This window comes from Mastigoproctus giganteus, chromosome 9, assembly GCF_048544385.1.
Source record: "Mastigoproctus giganteus isolate SK-2022 chromosome 9, ASM4854438v1, whole genome shotgun sequence".
In the NCBI taxonomy this organism is placed as follows: Eukaryota; Metazoa; Arthropoda; class Arachnida; order Uropygi; family Thelyphonidae; genus Mastigoproctus; species Mastigoproctus giganteus.
In genome coordinates, this window is record NC_143583.1 from 25461695 (window position 1) to 25485406 (window position 23712).

Here is a 23712-nt window from a genome sequence, read left to right on the forward strand (position 1 = left end):
CATCCTGGCTGAAGAATTATTTCAAATAGCTTGTGTTGGTGCGTCTAAGGAGATTCGGATCTCACATCGATCTAACTGGTGGTTTAACAACAATATGAAGGTTGTGTTTGTAAGAAAACAAAAGGCTTACAGAAAATGGCAGAAAACCAGAACCGCTGAAGACTACATCGCTTACAAAAAAGAACGAGCCTGTTTCTTAAAGCACAAATACCAAGAGTACAACCTTGCAATTTCTAAAAAGCTTAAACAGTCTAAAAGAATTAATAACAACAAGAATACCAACTTCACCATGGATGAAACTTTATTTAGGGAATGGGCGAACAGTACCTTCGGAATCTCTCCAGACCCTAATTTAAAGAATAACTCTCTCGCACCAGACAATACCAGTTGGCTGGTAAATTACATGAATAACATGACTCCATCCGGATCCAATCTTGATATCAGACCTCTACTAACAGAAATCACCATAACCAAAGAAAATGTAATTCAGGCATTAAATAGTCTCCCAAATAAATCCACTTCTGGCCCTGATATGTTCCCCCTCTTCATCATGAAAGTAAGCAGTCCATTCATCATCGAGGTCTTGCTACACATATTTAGAGAAACCCTACACACTGGAATTATCCCTGAAATATGGAAACATTATATTGTAAAACCCGTGCCTAAAGTCAAACATCCGAAAGACAAGAAGGATTTTCGTCCAATCTCTATAAGCTGCAATTTACTAAAATTGTTCGAGAAGACTCTGCTGCCAATTCTTGTTATGCATTTTTTCCATAAAAGACCACCATATTTACACACTGTGATTCCAAAGAGATCAACTGTGACTAATCTAATGGACACCCTATTTCGGATCCAAATGACTCTGAACGCCAAAGAACAGATTGATGTAGTATTTTTAGACATTAAAGCTGCTTTCGATAATGTCTCAATCAATTCCTTGATGACAATACTTGAAAGGCACTTCAGAATACAGGGAGGCCTATTAAAAGTCATCGTTTCCATTCTCAAACAAAGGCATTTGAGAGTAGAACATAGAACCTTCCAATCGAACCACGTCGTCTACAGAGGAGTCCCCCAAGGTGGCGTCCTTTCCGCACTATTTTTTGCTGCCGCTTTGGACCCCTTCCTCTCTACGCATCCTGACTGCAGCTCTTACGCAGATGATATAAAACTCTTCATCTCGTCAAAACACGGTGACAAATCTGAAGCAATCAACGCCCATGCCACTGCCCTAATAGAAGAACTTGACCATTATCTTGAGAATATTGGCCTATCCATAAATCCGACCAAGTCAGCACAAATGTCTTTCACCAACCTGAAGAAGAAGATGAACATAAACATCTACATAAATGGTATTAGAGTGCAAAAGGTTTCTCATCACACTGATCTAGGGCTCACCTGGGATGAAGGCCTGACCTTCCAACAGCACTTTGCCAACAGTAAAGCAAAAACTCTGTCAGCAATGTGGGCGATAAGACAGGAACTTACTGGAGTAAACAACCAAAAACTTGCCACTCACTACATACAAACATGTCTTGTTCCGATTCCCATGTATGCCTCGACGATCTGGTCCTCTGCTTCCCTCACTAACATCAAAAAATTCATGGGTATCGAGTACTGGATTTTAAGGTGGTTGAACCGTGTTAATGGCCTCCCTTTCACCATCTCGAGATCAATCATGTATGCTAACCTTGGTTGCACCCCTTGGAATCAGTTGCTCATTACAGGAAATCTGCGTAATCTCTGTCAACTCCTCACCGATCGCTTTGACGCTCCAAATGTCCATAATCTTGTTGCAGGCCCTAGGCTTTCCCGCGTCCTTTGCAATAGTTCATGGATTCCCCTAAGAAGCTTATTACAGAATTTAACTATGCTTAGAAGATGTTTTCCGTCTAACATCCTCCAAACGTACAACACCCTGAAGATTGATCCCCACAAGTTCTGTGATGAGAAAGCGTACAGATCTGAGAAGATACAGGACATGTACCACCACATACAACTGTAGAAGTTTCCTTATTATCTCCTTCAGGATGGAATCTCCCATGAACTCTACTTTGCTGAAGAATTAATTTGTTTTAAATCATTATGTGTTTTGTATGTATATGTATTGGCTGTATGTGCACACATTAGGACGCGTATGTGTTTATATGTCTCTACCTTTTGCTCGTGTCACTGTATATATTTTTATCTGCTATATTTGCTCACTTTAGATGTTTGTTGGATAAAGAAACTAATGTTCATAATATTATATAGAAACTGTTTCTATAAAATAGAAATAATAATAATATGTGTAATTTATGTACGACTTCTATGTTTGCTGTCTAAGTTATAATGTACAAATGTATATAGGCACCCTCCTAGCTGAAGGCTGTTCAGGGGTGGAGCATATGGAATAAATTGAATAATAAATAAAAATAAATAAATATCATTTTTGAACTTCATAACTGACCTAGTCACTTTATTTTACTTATTTTTTATTATTTATTTTTTTGTTATAGCTAGACCATAGATGGAAGATAGTGCAATAGTGTTTAGGGTCAAGTGGTACCGATGTTTCCAATAACTCCAAAATCCCTTCTCATGCTGAATACAGTATCCTGTAAAGTCTAGTTAGTGAGAGTGGTATGTGGTTTGTTATTGTTTTTGTTTTGGTTTTTTTTAGGAGCATTAGCAACTAAGGCCATAATGCCCCGGGATATGCAGTGGTCATTCCCTGATCTTTCCGCATCCTCCGTATTTGGTGGTGACGGGCTCGAACCCCGGTCTAATCAAGAAGCGTGTGCCACCCACTGCTGCTCCTTCCCACCTGGCTACGGAGGTGCGGTATGTGTAATGTAATGTAGGATTAGTATTAGTATTAGTATTAGTAACGGCCGCATGGTGCAAGAAAGCCTATGGCTTATGCTGCACCAGCCAAAAAAAAAAAAAAAAATTATTTAGACCTCTTAGCCTAGGGGCCTGTTGAACGCCTTAGTTACCATATCAGGCATGGGGAACGGGACCAGGTAATAGGAATTAGATGCTCTAGCATCACCTGATCTGGACTGCATAGGGGATAAGATGGTTGCTGCTGTTGGGTTTTAGGTAGATCGAGGCACATCAACAACTTCGGCTGTATTGTGTCATTGTGTATTACATCTATATCCATTGTGTTTACAGGCTGATTTGCATGCTACGAAAAGATGATATGGGAATATAGAAGGGAAATTAGCTGAGCAAAGCAAAAATAAATGATAATAGGCCTAGACGCAAACCAAGATTGATGGTTTCAAACAAGCATTACAGAAAAAGCAAGCTTACTTTGGGCAGGGTTAAAGAACTAGTAGGAAACAGGATAGCATCTGTGGTCTTTGAGGATGTCGCAGACATTCTTTCATGTATGACAAGCTGGACTTGCTAACATGGAGTATAAAACACTGGTATTCAGGTGACACTTGTGTCAAATGGACTGAATTTAGGCTAAGTCCAGTCATTCTGCAACAACCAATTCATAATGGTGGATTGTTAGTAACCCTAGGTATAACTCCCATTTGCAAGTCCTAAAATATGGCATATAGTACACTGGAGGTGACTACCCAGGTGTAAACCAACAAAAGCAGGAGAGGAGGTTTGGTGACCACACCACACAGAAGAATGCAGCCCCACCTCTTGTATCACCAGGCAATACCAAATGGTGTAGATGACTCTCATCAACTGATGAAATACTGCTTTGCTCACCGAATGCTTGAAGTGGCAAAACCCATGTTTAGTCTCCAGGGGAAAGCTCTGGAACCACCCCATCTTTTCCATCATGCAGTATGACTGATGTCTTTTGAGGTTATGAGCATCACAGCAAGATTCAATCTTCCTTACAATTCAAGGGTACAACTCTAAAAGTGTTCGCAGGTGAGCCACTAGACAGTACACCAGACTGAATCAATTGGTAGCTCTCTCTCCAAGAGGCATACGGATCAGCTAGTGTATAATCTAGCTGCCTCTACTCTGCCAGATAGTGACTGAAGGGAGTCCAAGTAATGTGTATATGGAAGGGGGGGGGGGACATTGTTGAGGCCAAGTTATGTCAAGCAGCTGAGGAGAAATATATGCTGGCAATCTCCATTGACTTTGCTGGGGCATTTGACTCACTGTGGTGGCCTAGTGTCCTTAGGAGACTTCGCCAGGCAAATGCCCCACAAAACCTCTATAAGGTAATAAACAGCTACCTTACAGACAGAAGTGTCTCAGTACGTACAAGGTTCCAGGAATTGACACGCCCTGTGAATAAAGGCTGCCCGCAGGGATCAATCCTTGGCCCTTTCTTTTGGAACATTGTTCTGGATGAATTTCTGGCCTTGGATCTGGGCCCCGTGGAAAGCCTGGCCTTTGCAGATGACATGATTTTCCTTGTAAAAGGCAACTCACGAGTGGTTTTAGAGCAAAGATCAAATGCCGCTCTCTTGCAGCTGCAGGAGTGGACACAAATGCACATGCTCAAAATATCGCCTGAAAAAACCAAACAAATACTTCTAAAAGGTAATTTGGACATGAGAAGACGTCCACAAATCAAAATTAACACAATCACTATAAAAATGGTAACAGAACTAAAATATCTTGGAGTGGTCTTTGATTCAAAATTAACTTTTTACCCCCATTTGATCTACTTGGCGAAGAAAGTGCGAAATTATGCAGGTATGATTGCCAGGATCAGTTGGGCAGACTGGGGACTCAAAAGAAAGACCTTGGCAATCATATACCGTGCAATGTTCCTGCCTGTTATCACCTATGGAGCCGGTGCATGGTTCATCCGCTCGGCCATAGTAAGAAATAGGAATAAATTAGAATCGATACAAAGGACAATACTACTCACTATTACCAGAGCATGTCGCACAGTAAGCACACCTGCACTACAGTTGCTGGCCGGAACTCTTCCACTTTACCTGGAAGTAGCCAAAAGAGGCTTATATTATAGATTTAAAAAGGGCATACCCACAGAATTTCTGGGGATAGCCCTTGATACAACCAATACCTTCAATGATGAAAGAAAAAGAATAGCCACAAAGCTCCACGAGCTATGGCAAACAAAGTGGGAGCAGGAAACCAGAGGTCTGGTCACCAAACGGTTTCTGCCACTGGTGTCAATGGTTAGCCCAAAGCCACCTAAGTGGTATGCCCCTGGATTTTTTACAACATTTATATTGACAGGGCACGGCTCCCTAAAGGCGAAACTAACCTCCTTAGGCCTGACTGATGACCCAAACTGCATCTGTGGCGAAAGTGAAGACTGGGCACACATTCTCTATGAATGTATAATACAGGCATACCTCGGTTAACGTTACCTCTGATAACGAAGCTTCGATATAACGAAGTCGGCAATTTCAAGCCCCATTTAACATAAAAAAAAATATTCCAGTTTAATCACCTGAAATCTAAACAAACTGAAGAAATTACGGAAACCTTTGGGGCTTCTCGTGGTTGGTTCGAGAAATTTAAAAAACGGGCCAGGATTCATAGTGTAAAATTAACAGGAGAAGCTGCAAATAAGTTTCCAGAAAAACTAAAGGAAATAATTGAACATGAAAATTTTCCAAATTTGGTGTTCAATGTTGACGAAAGCGGTTTGTTCTGGAAACGGCTACCAACAAAAAGCTTCATTTCTATTGAAGAAAAATCAGCTGCTGGGTTCAAAGCAGCCAAAGACCGTTTAACGTTACTCTTTGGATCAAATGCCTCTGGCGATTATAAATTAAAATTGTTATTAGTTTACCATTCAGAAAATCAGAGGGCATTAAAAGGTAACATAAAAATGAATTTACCTGTAATATGGAAAGCAAATAGAAAAGCGTGGGTTACCAAGGAGTTATTTACTGATTGGTTTGTTAACCACTTTTGTCCTGAAGTAAAACGGTATTGTCAAAAAAACAACTTTGAAGAAAAAGCTCTTTTGTTGTTAGACAATGCTCCGGGACATCCTACTGATCTTAACACGTTGGACACATGCATTCCTGTCAAAGTTGTTTCTTCGAGCAAACACAACTTCCCTGATTCAACCATTGGATCAGGGAGTAATAGCATCATTTAAAGCTTATTATCTGCATCGAACATTAAGCAATTTAACTGAACTAGAGGATAAAGAGGAAATGACAGTTAAAACTTTTTGGAAAAACTACACCATTAAAAACGCAATTGAAAACTTGATAGTTCTTGGAAAGAAGTCACTAAGAAATGCTTAAATGGAGTTTGGCACAAAATATGGCCAGAAGTTGTACTAGAAGAAGAAAATAACATCCAAGAAATTAGAAATGAAGTTATCCAGATGGCTCAATCAATAGGTTTCGAAAATGTCGATGAAGAGGATGTTAGAAATTTATTGAATGCAGAAGATGATGGTTTTTCAGTGGAAGATTTAGAAAACCTTGTTAGCAACGAAGACAAAGATAATGAAGACGAAGTTAAAGTTCCTGCCAAAAAAGTGTTAACAACCAAAGATTTAAAAAGGTGCTTAAATGACATTGAAAACGTTTTAAATTTTTTTAGTGAAAATGATCCTGATTTAGGAAGAAGTGTTATTGTTAAGCGATCAGTGTTAAATGCAATAACTCCGTATGGGCAATTGTTAAATGAAAGAGAAAAAAAAGCATACGCAATCAACTTTAGACTCATATTTTAAAATGTGATTTCACTTTGTATGTAAGTTGACTGTTTATTTAATAAAACTTTTCTTTGTTCGAAAAAAAAGCTTTTCATTTTCTTTACGTAGGAACGTATCCCTATTCTGGCCATAGTATTTTTACCTCTGAAAACGAAGTTTCGCTTAACGAAGTAATTTCGTGGAACGCATCCTATTCGTTATTCGAGGTATGCCTGTATATGACATCCCCAGAACAGAGCTAATAGCACAGATTGGTCCCCTTCCCAGGGGAGAAGAACATCTCTTCATCATAGAAGAGCAAAATTATAAAGCTTTTACATCTTTCACACAGAAAGTTTTCGAAATGCGCAGAGCAATTTCAGCCCCCCCAGCAATTAAACAATAATCAATAGTAAAATTGCCCAAGTTTCCCACCACGCCCAGATGATGACTTAAAAACTGTTAGGATAGCAGTATTCTGCACCCTGACAGAAACCTGACATAACAAAACTCCCCATGACTACCATGCCATGTGTAGGAACCTGGGGCCCCAAACCAATGTAGGGGAGGGGGGTGGTTTTTTTTTTTTTTTTTTTTTTGTAGTTGTTGGTGCATTGGCTTCTGTGGCCATAGTGCACCTCCCAAGGTTTTTGTAGTACTTTGATCCAAGCCCGAGGCGGGATTCGAACCCGCGACCTTTGGGTTGCCAAGCAGGCACTTTACCCACCTGGCTAGCCCGGTCGGCAGGAGGAGGGGGATGGGAATGCATGCAGAGAAAGTGAATGGGAGTGAGCAGAAGAGCAAATGTAATTGGCCGAAAGAATACAAAGTTAAAAATAACTTACATTACTTCATATATACTGTACCAACAAACATTTACAAACCACATAAACACTATCACTGCATTCTCCCCTGGCCTGCAAAAAAAAAAAAACCTTGCAGCTAGGCCTGCACCACAACTGAAGAATAACAGTAAGTTGCGGTGCCCAGAGAGTGCAGTGCAGAAAGAAAGAGTCGAATAAATGAGATGAGAGCTAGAAGAATGAATAAAAGTGCAAGCGTGAGAGAAAAGAACACAAACCACAAATGCTAAGTTAAGTACACACTAACCCTGGTTTTAATTAGTATTTAAATTTACGCTACCCATCATTGCATCCCCTCCTGGTGTGTGAGAAAAAGATGAATGAGTTGAGTGAAATAAAAAAAAAAATAAATAATAATAATAATAATAATAAATAAAAAAAAAAAAAAATATATATATATATATATATATATATAAAAAAATTATAAAATAAGAAAAAAGTATAAAAAAATAAATAAATAAAAAAAAAATATTATAAAATAAGAAAAAAAGTATAAAAAAAAAATAAAAATAAATAAATAAATTAAAAAAAAAAAAAGAATGCAAGTAGAGTGAGAATGCACATTACGAATGAAGTAAATGTGTGTGTCTCCCCCCCCCCCCCTTCACCTGGTAGGTTCCCCACTGCCAGCTAACATATCCCACCCCCAGAGCGGGATGGGCAGCTGGACCTTCATACCAGATTCGACACTCCTTGGACAAGACACCGACGAAGACATTCTGCGGCTTTGCTGCCAACACTCCATTGGCGATCCGAACTGGGTACTCTAACCTGGTTCCCTTTAAAACCCCATCCCCAGGCAGGGAATGGAGGAGACGGATCTCTGTCTCCTCTCCTCCCTGCCTACCCCCCATATTTCGCCTGGTGGGGCTCGTCTCCACTGACCTCTTTGGGGATGCCTACTCTATCCGTCCCTATTCTTCTATCTGTTTCCTCCCCAGTCTTCAATCTCCCCCCCCTCTCTCTCTCACTAAATCGACCAAGTACACCCCTTAACAATGCCGCCAAATTATAACCAACGTCTAAATTCTACTGGTTTTATGCAAATCTCTAAGATATCTAACACTATCAGCTTTTATCTAGCGTTACATGTCTAAATTTAATAACATAAAAATTTTGCCCGACCTATTTGGCCTTTAACACATCTCTTTAGTGTTCAACCCTAACCAGCGATTTCCTAACAGCAATCCCATTAAGCATTAATGTCAAATGCATAAACTTTTTTTTTTTTTTTTTTTTAAATAGGCCCTAGCCACTGAAATCCCAGGAAACTAGGTGGCAGGACCTGCCAGAGCAAATTGTTGTGATACTGGATACACCCGGCTAGCCTCCACGTGGCAGGGTATGGGCAAAGTCGGGCCCCACTAGGGGCCTGGCGGCCAATAAGCCGGATAAACAATGGGCACAACATATCACACTGCACAGACACGACCCACACATTTTCAAGTCTCTGTCTTGACAGTGTACTGTACTCGATACAGCGAAACACACGCGGAGATGGGAGAAATCCCAGGTGCCGTCTGACACGAACATACCTTATACCTTATGTCAAGCAGCTGGATATATTCTTGCCATGTGTATATCATATCCCAAAATTTCATTACTTAACAACGTATAAAAACATTATGGGAATCCTGTTGTCTTGAAACTTTACTAGACATGTTGGATAGACAACTTATGTGATCGAGACTCGCTAATATTCGTAAAATCGGACATGCTATACGACTGTGATTTTCTCTTGCAGAGAACCAAGTTCCCATTTTGAATTTAAATCAGTGTTTTGAAATTTAACCAAATCAAAAATAAAAATAGAATACTAAATATAATAAATGGGATCTTAAGATTATATTTCAAGTCAGGAAATCTCTTACCTCAAATATTTTTCCAGAATAACTGCATCCACATAAGATGTAATCAGAATAGAAGGAAATTAATTTCCTTCTATTCTTCGCCATGCATGAATTTAGGGTTTAGGGATAAAAATAGAATACTAATATATTTAGTATTATATAGTTGTTTGTCCAACATGTACTTCAAACATATCCTCCTGACTTTTTCTTAATGAATATACAATGAATAGTCAAACTAATAGAAAAAAACTTATCCATGAAAATATCTATATCTCAGGTGGTAGATGACTCATCGACCGGTGAAATACCACCACTTTGCTTATTGGAGGCTTGAAGTGGTGAAACCCATGTGTAGTCTCTAGAGCAAAGTTTCCGGTATCCCCCCCCCCCCAATATTTCTCCTTCAACCCATGCACGGTACTAAGTACTATAGGTTTTGATACCTTTCGTGTTTGGGGTTTTCATAAAAAAAAAACACTTCCAGCTTCATTTCAAAAATATGTGGTCTCAGTTCCAATCCCAATGATGTCCATTTTTATTCAGTCTGCCAAAGCCCCACTTACTTTTTCTGACAGAAGCCCAATTATCAGTTGTCCTAATTATTGCCGACCGGGCTAGCCGAGTGGGTAAAGTACCTGCCCGGCAACCAAAAGGTCGCGGGTTCGATTCCCGCCTCGGGCTTGGATCAAAGTACTGCAAAAACCTTGGGAGGTGCAATATGGCCACAGAAGCCGATGCGCCAACAACTACCAAATCAAAAAAAAAAAAAAAAATCCTAATTATTTGCTGTACAATTCGTTTCGCTTCACAAGTTATCTTGTGCATGTCTGCTCTGAAATTCCCTGTCAGATACTTCTTCCAGTCACATATCTCCCTGAGGAGCTGTTGTGGCCACCAACAAATTCCTCCAACTGCATCAATTGTGTGCTCTATGAGCAGCATTGCAAAGTGTCATGCCCAGAAGTTCACTGATCCCATCCTTCCACCTAGTTGCAGGTCTTCCTCTGTTTTTCCTTCATTATATTCTTCAACAGAAAGTTTTCCCTTCTTACTATATGACCAAAAAACTTGAGTTTTCTTTTGTTGATGCTATGAAGAAGAATTTTAGGCCTGCTAATTTTATTTAATACCCATTCATTTGTTCTTCGATCCAAGTAAAAAATATGCAGTATTCTCCTGTAACACCACATTTCAAATGCCTCAATTTTCTTCCTGTCAACTCTTTTCAGATTCCACCCTTCACATCCATAAGTGGCAACTGGAAAAATTAACGAATCAATGATTCTCAGTTTCGTCTTTAGGGACAGATCATGATCTCTCCATAATTTTATCAGATCAGCGGCCGATGTTTTAGCAATTGCCTGTTGTCTCTTTACATCATTTGAGCAGTTACTATTTTTATTTATTCTTGACCCTAAGTAATCAAATTCATCAACTTCAATATCTTGCCCATTACCCTTCACTTTACTGGAACCAAGATTATCACAAATCACCATAATTTTAATTTCACACACATTCAGAAACAATCCTTTTTTCTTACTTGCTTCAAATACTCTCCTCAGAGTTTCATTAAGATGATCCTTAGAATTACAAATTAGCACAGTATCATCTGCATAATGAAGGTTGTTTATCCTCAGTCCTGAAATTTTGATGCCAGTCTAAATCTTTCAAAGCTTCATGCATGATATCTTCAGCATAAAGATTAAAAAGGTGAGGTGACAAAATACAGCCCTGCCTGACACCGTTACCTATTGTAAAAACGTCCGTCTTTCCCATGGTCGTTCTCACAGTTCCTTCCTGTTCCTGGTACAGTAGCTTAATCAGCTGAATTATATGGATTGGGAAACCCATAATAGTCATCGTTTCCCATAGTTTCTCATGTTGAACAAAATCAAATGTTTTTGCATAATCTATAAAACACAAAACGAATGAAACATTGAATTATTTGCATTTTTCAATAATCAGTCGTAGACTTAAGATCTGATCTCTGGTTCCTCTACCCCTTCTGAAACCTGCTTGCTCTTCTGGCATTTCTTCAAGTTTTCTTGAGATTCTGTTTAATATGATTTTAAGAAGAATCTTGCTAGCATGAGAAATTAGGCTAATAGTCCTGTAATTTGAGCAAATTTTCAGATCTCCTTTTTTTTGGTAAGGGGATGAAAATTGATTTCTTCCAATCTGATGGCCACCATCCCATTTCCCATTTACAATCATTTTATGAAAAAACTCTGTGCCCTTCACACCTGTAGCTTTAATCAATTCCGCAGGGATTTCATCAATTCCAGGTGACTTGCCACACGTTAGTTCTCCAATGGCTTTTTCTATCACTTCCTTCAGTGGTACTGGTTCATGATCACACTCTTGAAAAGGGGGTGGCAGATCATTAGTGCCAGCAGGTGCTCAGAAGAGCTGCTCACAGTATTCTTTCCACCTTCCATTTGATTGTGTTCTTCTCTGTTAAAATTTTCCCTTTGGAGTCCTTAATTACATTAAATTTTAGTTGGAACTTTTGCCTTAAGGATTTAATTACATCATACATCTTTTTAGTGTTGTTTTGTTTGTTGTGGTATTCAATTTATTTACACTTTTGATTGATATAATCCTGTTTGTCCTGGCCTTTCTTTGACCTTTCTCTAATCTGTCTATTTGCTGAATTCTTAATAATGCTTTCTGTATTTTCCCACATTTCCTCAGGCAGCATACTGTCATCTAGTTCTAATAGCTTGAAAACGATTGCCTGTTTGAAGCATATAATCGTCTGAAATATTTTCTACATCCAATCGTCTAGGGAAAACCTTATTCATGATCTTTTTCAGCTTCAGCTTGAGAACGATGTGGAGTAGCTGATGATCACTGCCACAATCTGCTCCAGGAAGTGTTTTTGCTGTGATTACACTGGAATGCCACCTTTGCTGCATAAGGATATAATCAATCTGATTCCTTCTTTTAAGATCAGGAATTTCCATGTGTAGAGCCTTCTCGGGTGCTGCTGAAAGCAGGTGTTACATATGACAAGCCTGTTCAGATGACAAAATTCAATTAAATTTTCACCCAACTCATTTCTAATGCCAAGACCAAACCAACCACATTCCGGACTAGAAGAAACTGTCTTGCCCACTTTTGCATTAAAATCACCCAAGAGCTGACTGGAGATTTTCATAATAAACATCCATATCTTCGTCTGTGGATGTTGGTGCATATGCAACTAAAACTGTGAGATTTACTGGCTGGCTCTGAAGTCTAACTGTCATCATTCTACTATTAACAGGTTTGTATCCAAGAAGAGACCTTGAACATTCCTTATTCAAAATGACAGTGACACCGTGTTCTTTTACTTGGTCACTTCCAGAAAAAACAACCAAACACCCATTTCCAGTTTTGAAATTTCAAGACTCTTAGTAATTTGGAATCTCCTCTTTTTGATCTTCTTTGGCTTAAAATTTCTCTAACCCATTCCATAAAATTCATCTGTTGCCTCTATCATGTTCCCAATTCCACTAATCACTTGGAACTCTGACTCCCTTGCTTTGAAACGTGACTTCCTCCAGTTCAAATTTTCTAACAGCACAGTAATTTTCCATGATTTTAATGTTCACAACTTCAGATGGCCAAGATGCTGAAGCTTTCTCGCTTAGATTTTTCATTTATCTACCAGAACACCAGACAATCCTAACCGCACAGACAACACTCTTCATCTTTTCCTCACAAACGACCCTTCCAAGCATACAGTCGACGTGAGTGGTTCTCTAGATGCCTCATATCACAACTTGGTGATGGACTCCTCTCCGATGGAACCTTTTTCTTGTTGTCAGTCTCAACCTCATGTTTACAAGAATGCAAAACAGGATGATCTGTGAGATTTCTATTCTTCTTTTCCTTGGTTGGATTACTATTTTAAATCTTTTGATAAGTGTTCTCAGATCATGTCAGTGAAATTATTATTGCAGGGATGAAATCCTTTATCCCACACTCTGCTTTAACATCATCTTTAATCTAAAACTTGGTTTTACCAACAAAAGTACTCAGGCTGTTCAAGATAAGAATGGTGCATATCACAACTGGCTTGAATCCAAATCTCCAGGTTTATTTTGTGCATACACTAAATCACTATGGACAAATTCAATGAAAAAGTCTTAATTTGTCCAAACACATTTTGAGCAGGCTAAGAGTAGAAAACTTGCTTCTATTTGGATAAATCTTGGAAAAACTACCCTTGCATGCCCCTCGGAAGGCAATATTCAAGACATTTAATCACACAATTTTGTCAGAATTTCTTCAGTAGGTCCCACCACTCCGACTTCAAACAAATCACTCCATGCCTGGCAGAGAGAATGGGCAGGCATGTGCAGGTCCACAACTCAAGGTGGATTCCTGGAATGATGTTGTTTCGAAGTTTGAAATTTTTTTTTGGGACGCCCTGAAATCCGCATGCCCAAAAAATTTGTATGTGCGCCATAGGTTCACCACCCCTGCACTAAGTCCTGATGATATTTCTCCACTTGTCCTCAAAGCCTGTGGTCCTGAGTTTACTTCTCTTCTATGTCACCTTTTTACACTTTCTGTTTCCACTGGTGTTTTCCTTCTGATTGAAAATTTGCTCATATCCAGCCAGTTCCTAAAAAGGGTGACAAATCCCTCCTATCAAATTATCGTCCCATTGCATTTTCTTTCACAGTTTTCTAAAGTAATGGAATCCATTAACCACAACTCCTAAACTACCATCTGATCAATGATCACCAGTATGGATTCTGTCAGTGTTGATCCACTGCTTATGATCCCATCTATGGACACATCAATAGAAAAGTCTGGTGAAACTCAAGCGGTTGCTCTTGAAATTTCAAAGGCTTTTGATCATGTTTGGCATAAAGGTCTTCTAAATAAGCTTCTATCTCGTGGTTTGCCAACTGTTTCTTGTAATTGGATATTCAGTTTTCTCTCTGACTGCTCACTGACGGTGATGGTAGAGGGCTCTCTGTGTTCTAACTTCTCCACTAATGCTATAGTTCCAAAAGGTTCAGTTCTTTCTCCCACTTTTTTTCCTCTTTTATATTAATGACCTTCCAGTGACCGGAAATCCTATCCATAGTTTTGCTGCTGATAGCACATTGCATTTCACCTTCCAGTTTGAGAAACCTTGCCCTGCACGAACAGCTCCAACTTCTTGAATATCCACACTATCAATTCCTTAAACTGCTGATAGCCGTGTTAGTGTTATTCTCCAGTAGGAAAACAATTTACTTAATTTCAATTATTCTAAAACTCAGCCCTGCCTTATATCTTGCAAAAAGGATTCTGCTCCTATGCTCATCTTCAATGACACTCAAGATTTCTAGACAAGAGCACACATCTCTATTAGGGAATACCCTGCCTTCTCTGATCCTGATTTCTCTTGGCATTAGCATATCACAAATATCTTCATTTGCATTTAAAAAACTGGGTTTTTTCTTTTGCTCTCAGAATTACTTTTCTTTCAAATAGCTACTCATTCTGTACAAATCCCTACCACGAAATATTGTTCTCATATTCGTGGCATTGCTCCAAATAACCTCTCTCAGGCTTCTGGACCCTATTCAAATAAGGGCAGTTCAGTTAATTAACAAATAATCTCTCACAACGTCTCTCCACTCTGTCTCATGGATGTTTTTTTCTGCTGCATGACTCTTCTACAGATACTTCCATAGGCAGTGTTCTTCTGAATTGAATTCTATAATTCCCCTCAAGCCTTCTAAACCAATCCAAACACATGCCATAACCAGCCAGCCTTCTTTTAATGTCCAATTTCAAACTCACAGAACCAACTTTTCTTCTTCCTCATTCCTTCGACTTCCATTTTTTTTGGAACAACCTCCCTTCACAAGTATTTCCTAAAAATTACAGTATACAGAAATTTAAGTCTAATATCAATAAGTATCTCCTTTCGTCTTCTCAACCCCCAACCCATGTTTGGTACTATGCACTATAAGTTCTAATACCTTTCATGTTTGGGGGTTTCATAAAAAAAAAAGCAGGGAGAAAATTAGTGTATGAAAAGTCCATAATTTATGAGGATTGATTTGCACTACTACTGTGATCTACACAACATTAGCATAACCTATTTGAATGATGATGATTAGAGTTAAGTTGAAATAATCTTCCATAACAAGACAACTTGTCCAATCCAGTTCCATATAAGACTCACTGTACTCGATCATGTAATCTGTAGCACACCACACAAGTTCCATTCATACGTATCTTTCCTATACATATATTGGGCTTTTCTGTTATAGTGCAATTCTATTATAAACAGGTAGTAAACTTAATCTTATTGCATTTGTGATAATACCGATAGCTGGAATTCTGTGGGTTTTTAGGTTATTATGGTGAAATGTGCTTCCCCCTTCCATGAAACCTTCAATCATATAAAAAACATAAATAAATTTTCAGAATCTTCTCATCATACCTATTTTTTAATCTTCATAAACTTGTTATTTCGTATCATGCTTGCACATATCACTTTAGTTGCAATTTGTGGGTGCCACGTTTTTTGTTATTAATTGCTTATCTGTTTTACTGTTTTAAATTTTAAAACCCAAAAAATGTCAGTGAACAGAAATATCAATTAGTATGTACTTATTACAGTATGTATTATTAAGTTATGTACATAAGCGCAAATTTACTTTTATTTTGATAAATTGTGGAAAACATTCTTCTGATTTTCAGGTATCATTTAATTTTGTTAATTGGTAATGTAATAAAGTGTAAATTTGTGATCTCTATTTTTGTAGCCTGTGGATAATATTCCTCATATTTTTGTTTCACTGTTTAATAGAATTAAAATTCTATTCCAAATGTGATCACAATGACCGACACTTACCACATATCGCATAGTGAACCAATCGCAAAGCAGGGGTACACTGTATATATAAAAAAAAAAAATCTTTTAACCAAAGTGTAATCAATTACCGCAACATGTAGTACAAATATAATGCTTATATAGATTTAAGAACAGAATTAGACATTTATATAAAATAGAGATACAAAGCTGAAACTGCATAAGCCTCAATTCCTTGAACCTTTTTTTGAAAACTTCAGGAGGAAAGCTAACATTACTTTTCTGAAAATTTGGCAAAAAAAAAAATATATATATATATATATATACACAGGGTGTCTCAAAAATATTGGTATAAACGTTTAGGGGAGGAAGGTAACATCTAAAGGAATGTGAATCACATAGGAACCCATGACCGGAAACGTCACGGGGAAAGTAGTAGCAGAGGCACAAGAAGCAGATATGACACAAGACAGTAATTAGTGGCAAACATTTATTTGACATAATATTAACAATGGAGTAAGAGATGGATGCGTTTCATGATGTTACAACAGATGCTCGAAGGTTCCACCATGAGACGCAATGCCTGCGTGACACCAACGCATGCACGGATTGGAGGACACAGTCGAACACACCTGGAGTTTCTTTGACAGAAGCAGCAGCGCAGACGAGTCTCACCACGAGATCCATTTCAGTCTCCACAGGCGATTCACATATGATAGATTTGAGGGCCCCACAGAAAGAAATCAAGACTCGATAAATCAGGTGAGCGTGGGGGACAGGCAACGGATCCACCACGGCCAATGCATCGATGCCCAAAACGGCTGTTCAAATGGTCACTAACACACCTTCCATAATGGGCAGGCGCCCCATCATGTTGAAACCAAATGTTGCATCTCACATTTGCTGGAACATCGTCAAGTAACTCTGGTAGAACTTGTTCAAGAAAGATCCCATATTTAGCGGAGTTCAGGTGGGATGGTAACAGGTATGGGCCGACTAAGCGGTCACCGACCATACCTGCCCACACATTTATTGCGAAGCGATGTTGTGCCGCATGGGGGCGCACACCGTGTGGGCCCTCTGCTAATCCATACACTAGGTTGTTGTTTGTTATTTGGTTTTTAGGAGCATTAGCAACTAAGGCCATATTGCTCCGGGATATGCGGTGGTCATTCCCTGACCTTTCCGCATCCTCCGTATTTGGTGGTGACTGGCTCGAACCCCGGTCTAATCAAGAAGCGTGTGCTACGCACTGCTGCTCCTTCCCACCTGGCTACGGAGGCGCCTCCATACACCAGGTGCATGTCTGCCAGCTCACAGTTTGTATATCGATGCATGCTCATCGTGCAGTGACTACTGTGAATGAGTAAACCAGAAATTTTCCCTCTCCTGAACTGATGAACAGCGCCGTGTGCCAACTTACGGTGAAGTTTCCGGTTATGGGTTCCTATGCGATTCACATTCCTTAAGAAGTTACCTACCTCCCCCTAAATGTTTGTACCAATATTTTTGAGACACCCTGTATATATAGTGACTGAAGTTAAGTGTTTCAGCAATTTACAGATTATTTTCATTATAAAATTATTTATTTTAAAAATAAATTATAAATATATGTGGAAACTTAAGTTATTTTAATCAAATTTACTTACTGATGTGTTCTGTACATCTGAATTCCAGTCCTTCTGGGGAACAAAATTTAAGACGAGTTTCCTAAATATTGGTAGATGGAAAAGGGACTTGAAAAGGAAAAAAAATTAAAAAAGAAAAATTACAATTTAATTCTGAATACAATTTCAAAGCAAAAATGTGTTTGCAATATACTGCTTAATGGACTAAAAGTTTGGTAAACATGCTCATTGTAACTACACTAGTTATTAGTTATTAGTCAAGTTAATATTAGAATTATAAATTAATAAGTAGGTTGGCAATTATTTATCTAATTGTCGGTTTCCAAAACTCGCCATTTAAAATGTTAAATCAGTTACAAAATTAATCTCATAACAGCAAAAATTTAAAGTCATATCTCTGAATGTACAGTACTATGATTCACTGCCATTTGGAAAATATACATTGATAGAAAATACATGTAAACAAAAGATTCTAAGAACACAATATTCTGTTTATAATAAAAATTTAACCTTCCAGTTGTTACTGAATACAGAGAAAAATCAAACTATGGTACTGTATTCATGTCAACATCATGATGATGTTGACATGAATACAGTACCCATTACAATAACAATACAGGGCTCATTGTTGTTTTGTATATTTATCAATGATATTGATGAAGATATATCAGGCTCAATGTCCAAGTTTTCAAATGAGAAAAAGGTTGACAGGGTTGTTAATGACAGTCATGACAGTATACTACTGCAACAGGATCTAGAAAATTTGATCAAAGGCTCAAAGGGCGATCGGACCAATAAGCTCTCTTTCCCAGCCATTGTGGTTAAGCAAATTCTACACGGGAAGCATTCAAGAATTAATGTTGGAAGCTACTAGGCTTTTCATACCAACTAAGAAATATTGTTCAAGATTTAGGCCTAAATGCATGTTAGATGAACTAATGAGACTTGTGGCAGAGAAGAAAATTGCATGGAATGCATAAAAATTATCAGGTGACACAGAAGCTTATAGCAGATATAAGCTAGTCACAAAGGAGGTTAGGCAAGCAAAGGCAGATTACATGAAATCTTTGGCAAAGCATGCAAAGAAAAACAGCAGACTTCTTTACTTATATAAACTCTAGAAGGAAGGGGAGAAGCAGATTGGTCCACTTGATATCGATGGTTCGACTGTTGATAGATAGCTGACAAATTGAATGAGTATTTTGCATCTACATTCACACATGAGGAGTTATTCAGGGAGGGAAATGCCAGAGGTATATTAAACTCTGGCAGATAATCTTGTAATAACTGAGCAAGATAAGCAAGATAATCTTGTAATAACTGAGAGTAAAATGGAGGAGAAACTGTTAAAGTTAAACATAAGAAAGGCACCTGGGGTGGATGGGATCTATACAGTTATATTAAAGGAGGTAGTAAAGAAGTAAACAAAGCCTTAGCCATAATCATGAGAGCATCCTTGGACTCAGGGGAGGTCCCCACAGACTAGAGATGTGCAAATATATCACTAATTCATAGAGGGGGATCAAAGGTTGACATGAGTTCATTACAGACCTGTTAGTTTAACTTCTGTTCCGGGGAAAATAATGAAGTCACTAGTTAATGAAGAACTGCAGGATGATCTAAACAAGACTGCAGCCTTGTCTGACAAATTTGATTGGATACTATTATGTGGTCACAAAGGAACTGAATGCAAAAAAATAATTTTGATATCATAAACTTGAATTTCAGGAAAGCTTTTGATACTGTTGCATGGAAGACTACTGTAAAAATTGCAGCAGTATGGCATTAAAAGCAAGTCGCTACAATGGATAAAGGGTGGCTGAGTGGGAGAAGACAGAGTGGTAATCAATGGACACTGCTCTTTGTGGACTAATGTTATTAGTGATGTCCCCATTGTTGTTTTGCATATATTTCAATGATATTGATGGTGTATCAGGCTCAATGTCCAAGTTTGCAGATGATACAAAGGTTGTCAATAATAGTACACTACTGCAACAGGATCTAGAAAATTTTGGCAGAAGGGCTGAGAAGTGACAACTGAAGTTTAACATTCACAAATGCAAAGTACAGTCAGTCCTTGTATAACACGTGTTTACACTACACGAATTTGATCATACACGATTTATAAATAGGGGAACGATATCTTATATAACACGAACCGAATTTGCTTATGCACGATTCGCCTTGGTGTTTAGAAGAAATGGCAGTCGAACGCAAAATCATCCCAACCGAACGCAACACGATAGGAATGAAGAGAAGATTCAGAAAATGTATTTATGTTTTTTATATCAGTGAAGGAGAAACACATTTCACCATAATAACGTAAAAACCAACACAATTCCAGCTATCGGTATAATCGCAAATGCAATTAGATCGAGTTTACTACCAGTTTATAACAGATTCCACTAGCAGAAACGCAACTGGAAATTGTTTTTATTGTTTTATGGTAGTAACCCCTAGAAATGTGAGGTGTTAATAGTGTACTGTATCTCTGCCTTTACGGTGTTGTTTATTCAGTTGCTACATGTGCACAGCTTTGTTTGTGTATCAAGTGTGCCTCCTCGTTTTGTAATTGTGCTTTATTCCCTAAAAATTAGCAAAATTCTTAATTAAAAGGTGTGAAAAGGAAGCGACCTGGTGAAGAAACTGCAGATTCAGAGAGAAAAAGAAAAGCAATATCGATAAACAGAGGCGGACTGGGTCAAAAATTCTTACCCGGGAGAAAATTTATAGTGGCCTCATGCTATGGTTTATGGCCAAAATCACACCGGCCTCCGGCCCACCGGGGTTTCCCCGGTAAGGCTTATGGCCAGTCCGCCTCTGTCGATAGAGAAAAAATATGAAATTGTGAAATTGTGAGCGAAATGAAAGACCACGTGATATTGCACGTGCTACAGACCTAAATGAGTCAATGCAGAGAAAATAGAAACAACTTTCATAGCAGGAACAACTCAAAATGTAATTAAAATCCATTAGATTAAGACACAAAGAATTGGAAGAGATGGAACGCCTGTCATCTGTTTGGATAGAAAACCAAACAAAAAACAAGTTTGCTTACGACAGAAGCAAAAAGCATTAGAAATATTTTATTACGTAATAGTCGTAATAAAATACGTAAGTATTTTATTCGTAAAAAATACGTATTTTTTATTAATTATATTATAATAAAATATAAAATAATAATAAAAAATATTATAAAAAATTATAATATTATTTTTATTACGTATTTTAATTAAATTACCCAATTATTTATTGTATTTGGTAATGTTTTGGTTACAAATGTGTGTTCAATCTTGGGTGGTCGGCACCTAACCCTACTTTTCCCATAGGGCCTGTTGTTTATATTGCACGAGGGTTTCTAGGAACACAACTATCGTGCTATACGAGGACTGACTGTACTTCATATGGGTAGAAATAACCCCAGAGAAATGTACCAACTGTGTGGTCTACATTCAAGTTGGTAGAGAATGAAACAGGGCTGGGGGATTTATGCAGTCAAATATGAAATTTTCTGTGCAGTGCAGACAGGCTGCCAAAGCAGGTCATGGGGTCTTGTCAATGATATACAGAAATTTTGCTAGTAGGGATAAGGAAGTGATTATCACTTTGTATAAGGCTATGGTTAAGTCACGCAAATACTGCCTACAGGTCTGGAGGCCTCATATTAGGAAGGATGTAGAGTTGCTAGAACGAGTACAGAGAAGGGCAGCAAGATTGGTGAGGGGTGCTCTTACCAAGAAAGGCTTAAGTTCTGCAAATTGCAGTGCCTGGAGAGTAGACCCTTGCAAGGTGATCTGATTGAGATGTATAAGGCCTTAAATGGGTTGAGCAAGCTGAATGCTGATGGGATTTTTCCTCTTGCTCAGATTAAGAACCTGAGGAAAGACATTTATAGAATAGATGTGCAGAAATTTGCCTTTAGCCAGCGGTAGTTGATTGGTGAGGCAGACTTCCATCTTTTGTTGTGGAAGCTGATAGCTTAAATAAATTTAAGGCTGAGCTGGACAGGCATTTGGAACGAATTATTGGTGAAATGGGAGGTTTTTTTTTTTTTTTTTTTGGCTGATACTGCGCAAGCTTGCTTTCTTGTATACCTCTGCTAATGCTAATATCTTCTGCAATTAATCACTTTGCTAAAGGTCACATCCCATTATGTGGTTTTACTTCTTCCTTTGATTAAGATAATTCTGGCATAACAACAGCTTCAAGTAATTTCCTCCAATGCTACAGCCTCCTCTACCTCTTTCTAATTCATCCAAAACCATAAAAAGCACAGTAAGCCTGCCTTCACTATGAAACATAGGAGTCACTTCTTTTATATATTTTATATATGGTTTATTAATAATTCTATTAATAAACGATGATGGTACTGGTTTTCTTCACAGTACTGGCCAGATCTACCCTATAACCAAGTCAAACTCTTAATTCTCTGTACACCTGCTAACTTTTAAAAATCACAATCAAGAAAACTTTTAATATCTTCCAGGAAAAAAAAATCCCACATTTCATTAAAATTAGTAATAATTTTGGAAGACACTTGTTCTGAGCATTTGTTTACAAGAAAAACACTTAAAAGAAATTTATATAATATACACCTTTTATACTTTTTCTCCAAGTGCAGAAAATACTTCAGCCCACCCCACATGGAATAAAAATTTAGACTGCTAGGCACCAGTCTAAATTACTCACTTTATGGCTTAATTTGCATCTATTTATAACAAATTTTTTTTCAGATACATAATACTGCCACATTTCATTCTATTCAATCTAATCTGTTCTACATTATATCTGCTTTATTTTTTCTCACTTTATCAGTTTCACTGTTATTCTTTTGGTATATTTATCACCTTATATTGCATTGTATGATGCTTCTATATGATATATACATGCATGCATCTCTCTCTCTCTCTCTCTCTCTCTCTCTCTCTCTCTATGTTGTATTTACCTTTTTCAGGCTGCCAGATGGAACTATATATCATTTACAATTTCTAGATTCTAGTTTTGAAAATTTTTATCACTAGGTGCTGCACTCATATAACCCTATATTCAGATTTAATTTGCATGCCTTTTTAGTTTTGGTTTGTGTTTTGGATTCACCTATTTAACAACAGTCAATTTATTATGACGGCTTTTTTCTCTACAATGTAAGTTTATTACCCTTGTCCTCATTTTATACTTTCATATGTGATTGCTTTATCTTTCATTGGACTAAATATTCTACAGTAGAGCATCAGCAATCCAGAATAATTGATGTCAGAACTCTTCCAGATAGCCAAAGTTTCCAGACAATCAAAACAGAAAATTTTCCTGATAATTTAAGATTAAAAATAAAGTTAAAATAAATTTAATATTAAATTAAAACTTTAATTTAACATTAAATTTAATATTTAATAAATAAATTTAATCTTACCTTACGATTAAATAACATTAAATATAAAAAATTAAAAACCAATCTCGGAAAACAAACATCCATCCAGGCATTTTTATGATTTTTATACAAAGCAGGAAAATTAGAATGATTTTTAAATGCTCTCGGTTTTTTCGACTTACTGATAACGAGCACGGACAATCTGTGTGTCCCAGTGGCATTTGCACACATAGGAATTGTAACTCGCTCTTTTCTCATCTTAAAACTTGCCATAGGCATTTCTTTTAGTGGCTAGGATTTTTCTCGGTAAAGCTTTCCATAATAAGCCAGTCTCATCAACATTACAAATGTTTTCTTTCTCTTAATTTGCTATCTGAAACTAGATATTCATCGGCAAAAAGTTTCTCACCTTGAATATCTAGTTCATGTATACAGTGTCTCAGTTTAAAGTTTTTAAGCCAATCTGTGCTTGCCTTAAAATCTTCATTACCTATTAATCTTCGATTAAAATCCAATCCTTTTTCACACAACATTCGGCTATACATTGGTTCACCTAAATTTTGCTCTGAAGAAAACAAAAAA

The 23712-nt window shown here is 37.7% G+C and overlaps 1 protein-coding gene across 1 annotated transcript in view; it reads right to left on the bottom strand.

Annotated features, from left to right (window-relative positions):
• LOC150080108 (ubiquitin carboxyl-terminal hydrolase 25-like) overlaps positions 1–23712 on the bottom strand; it is a 364983-nt gene that overhangs the window by 196611 nt on the left and 144660 nt on the right. The window contains exon 7 of the mRNA XM_090381833.1: positions 17784–17870. Within this exon, the coding sequence (XP_090237959.1) occupies positions 17784–17870 (87 nt within the window). The remainder of the gene's footprint in view (positions 1–17783; positions 17871–23712) is intronic.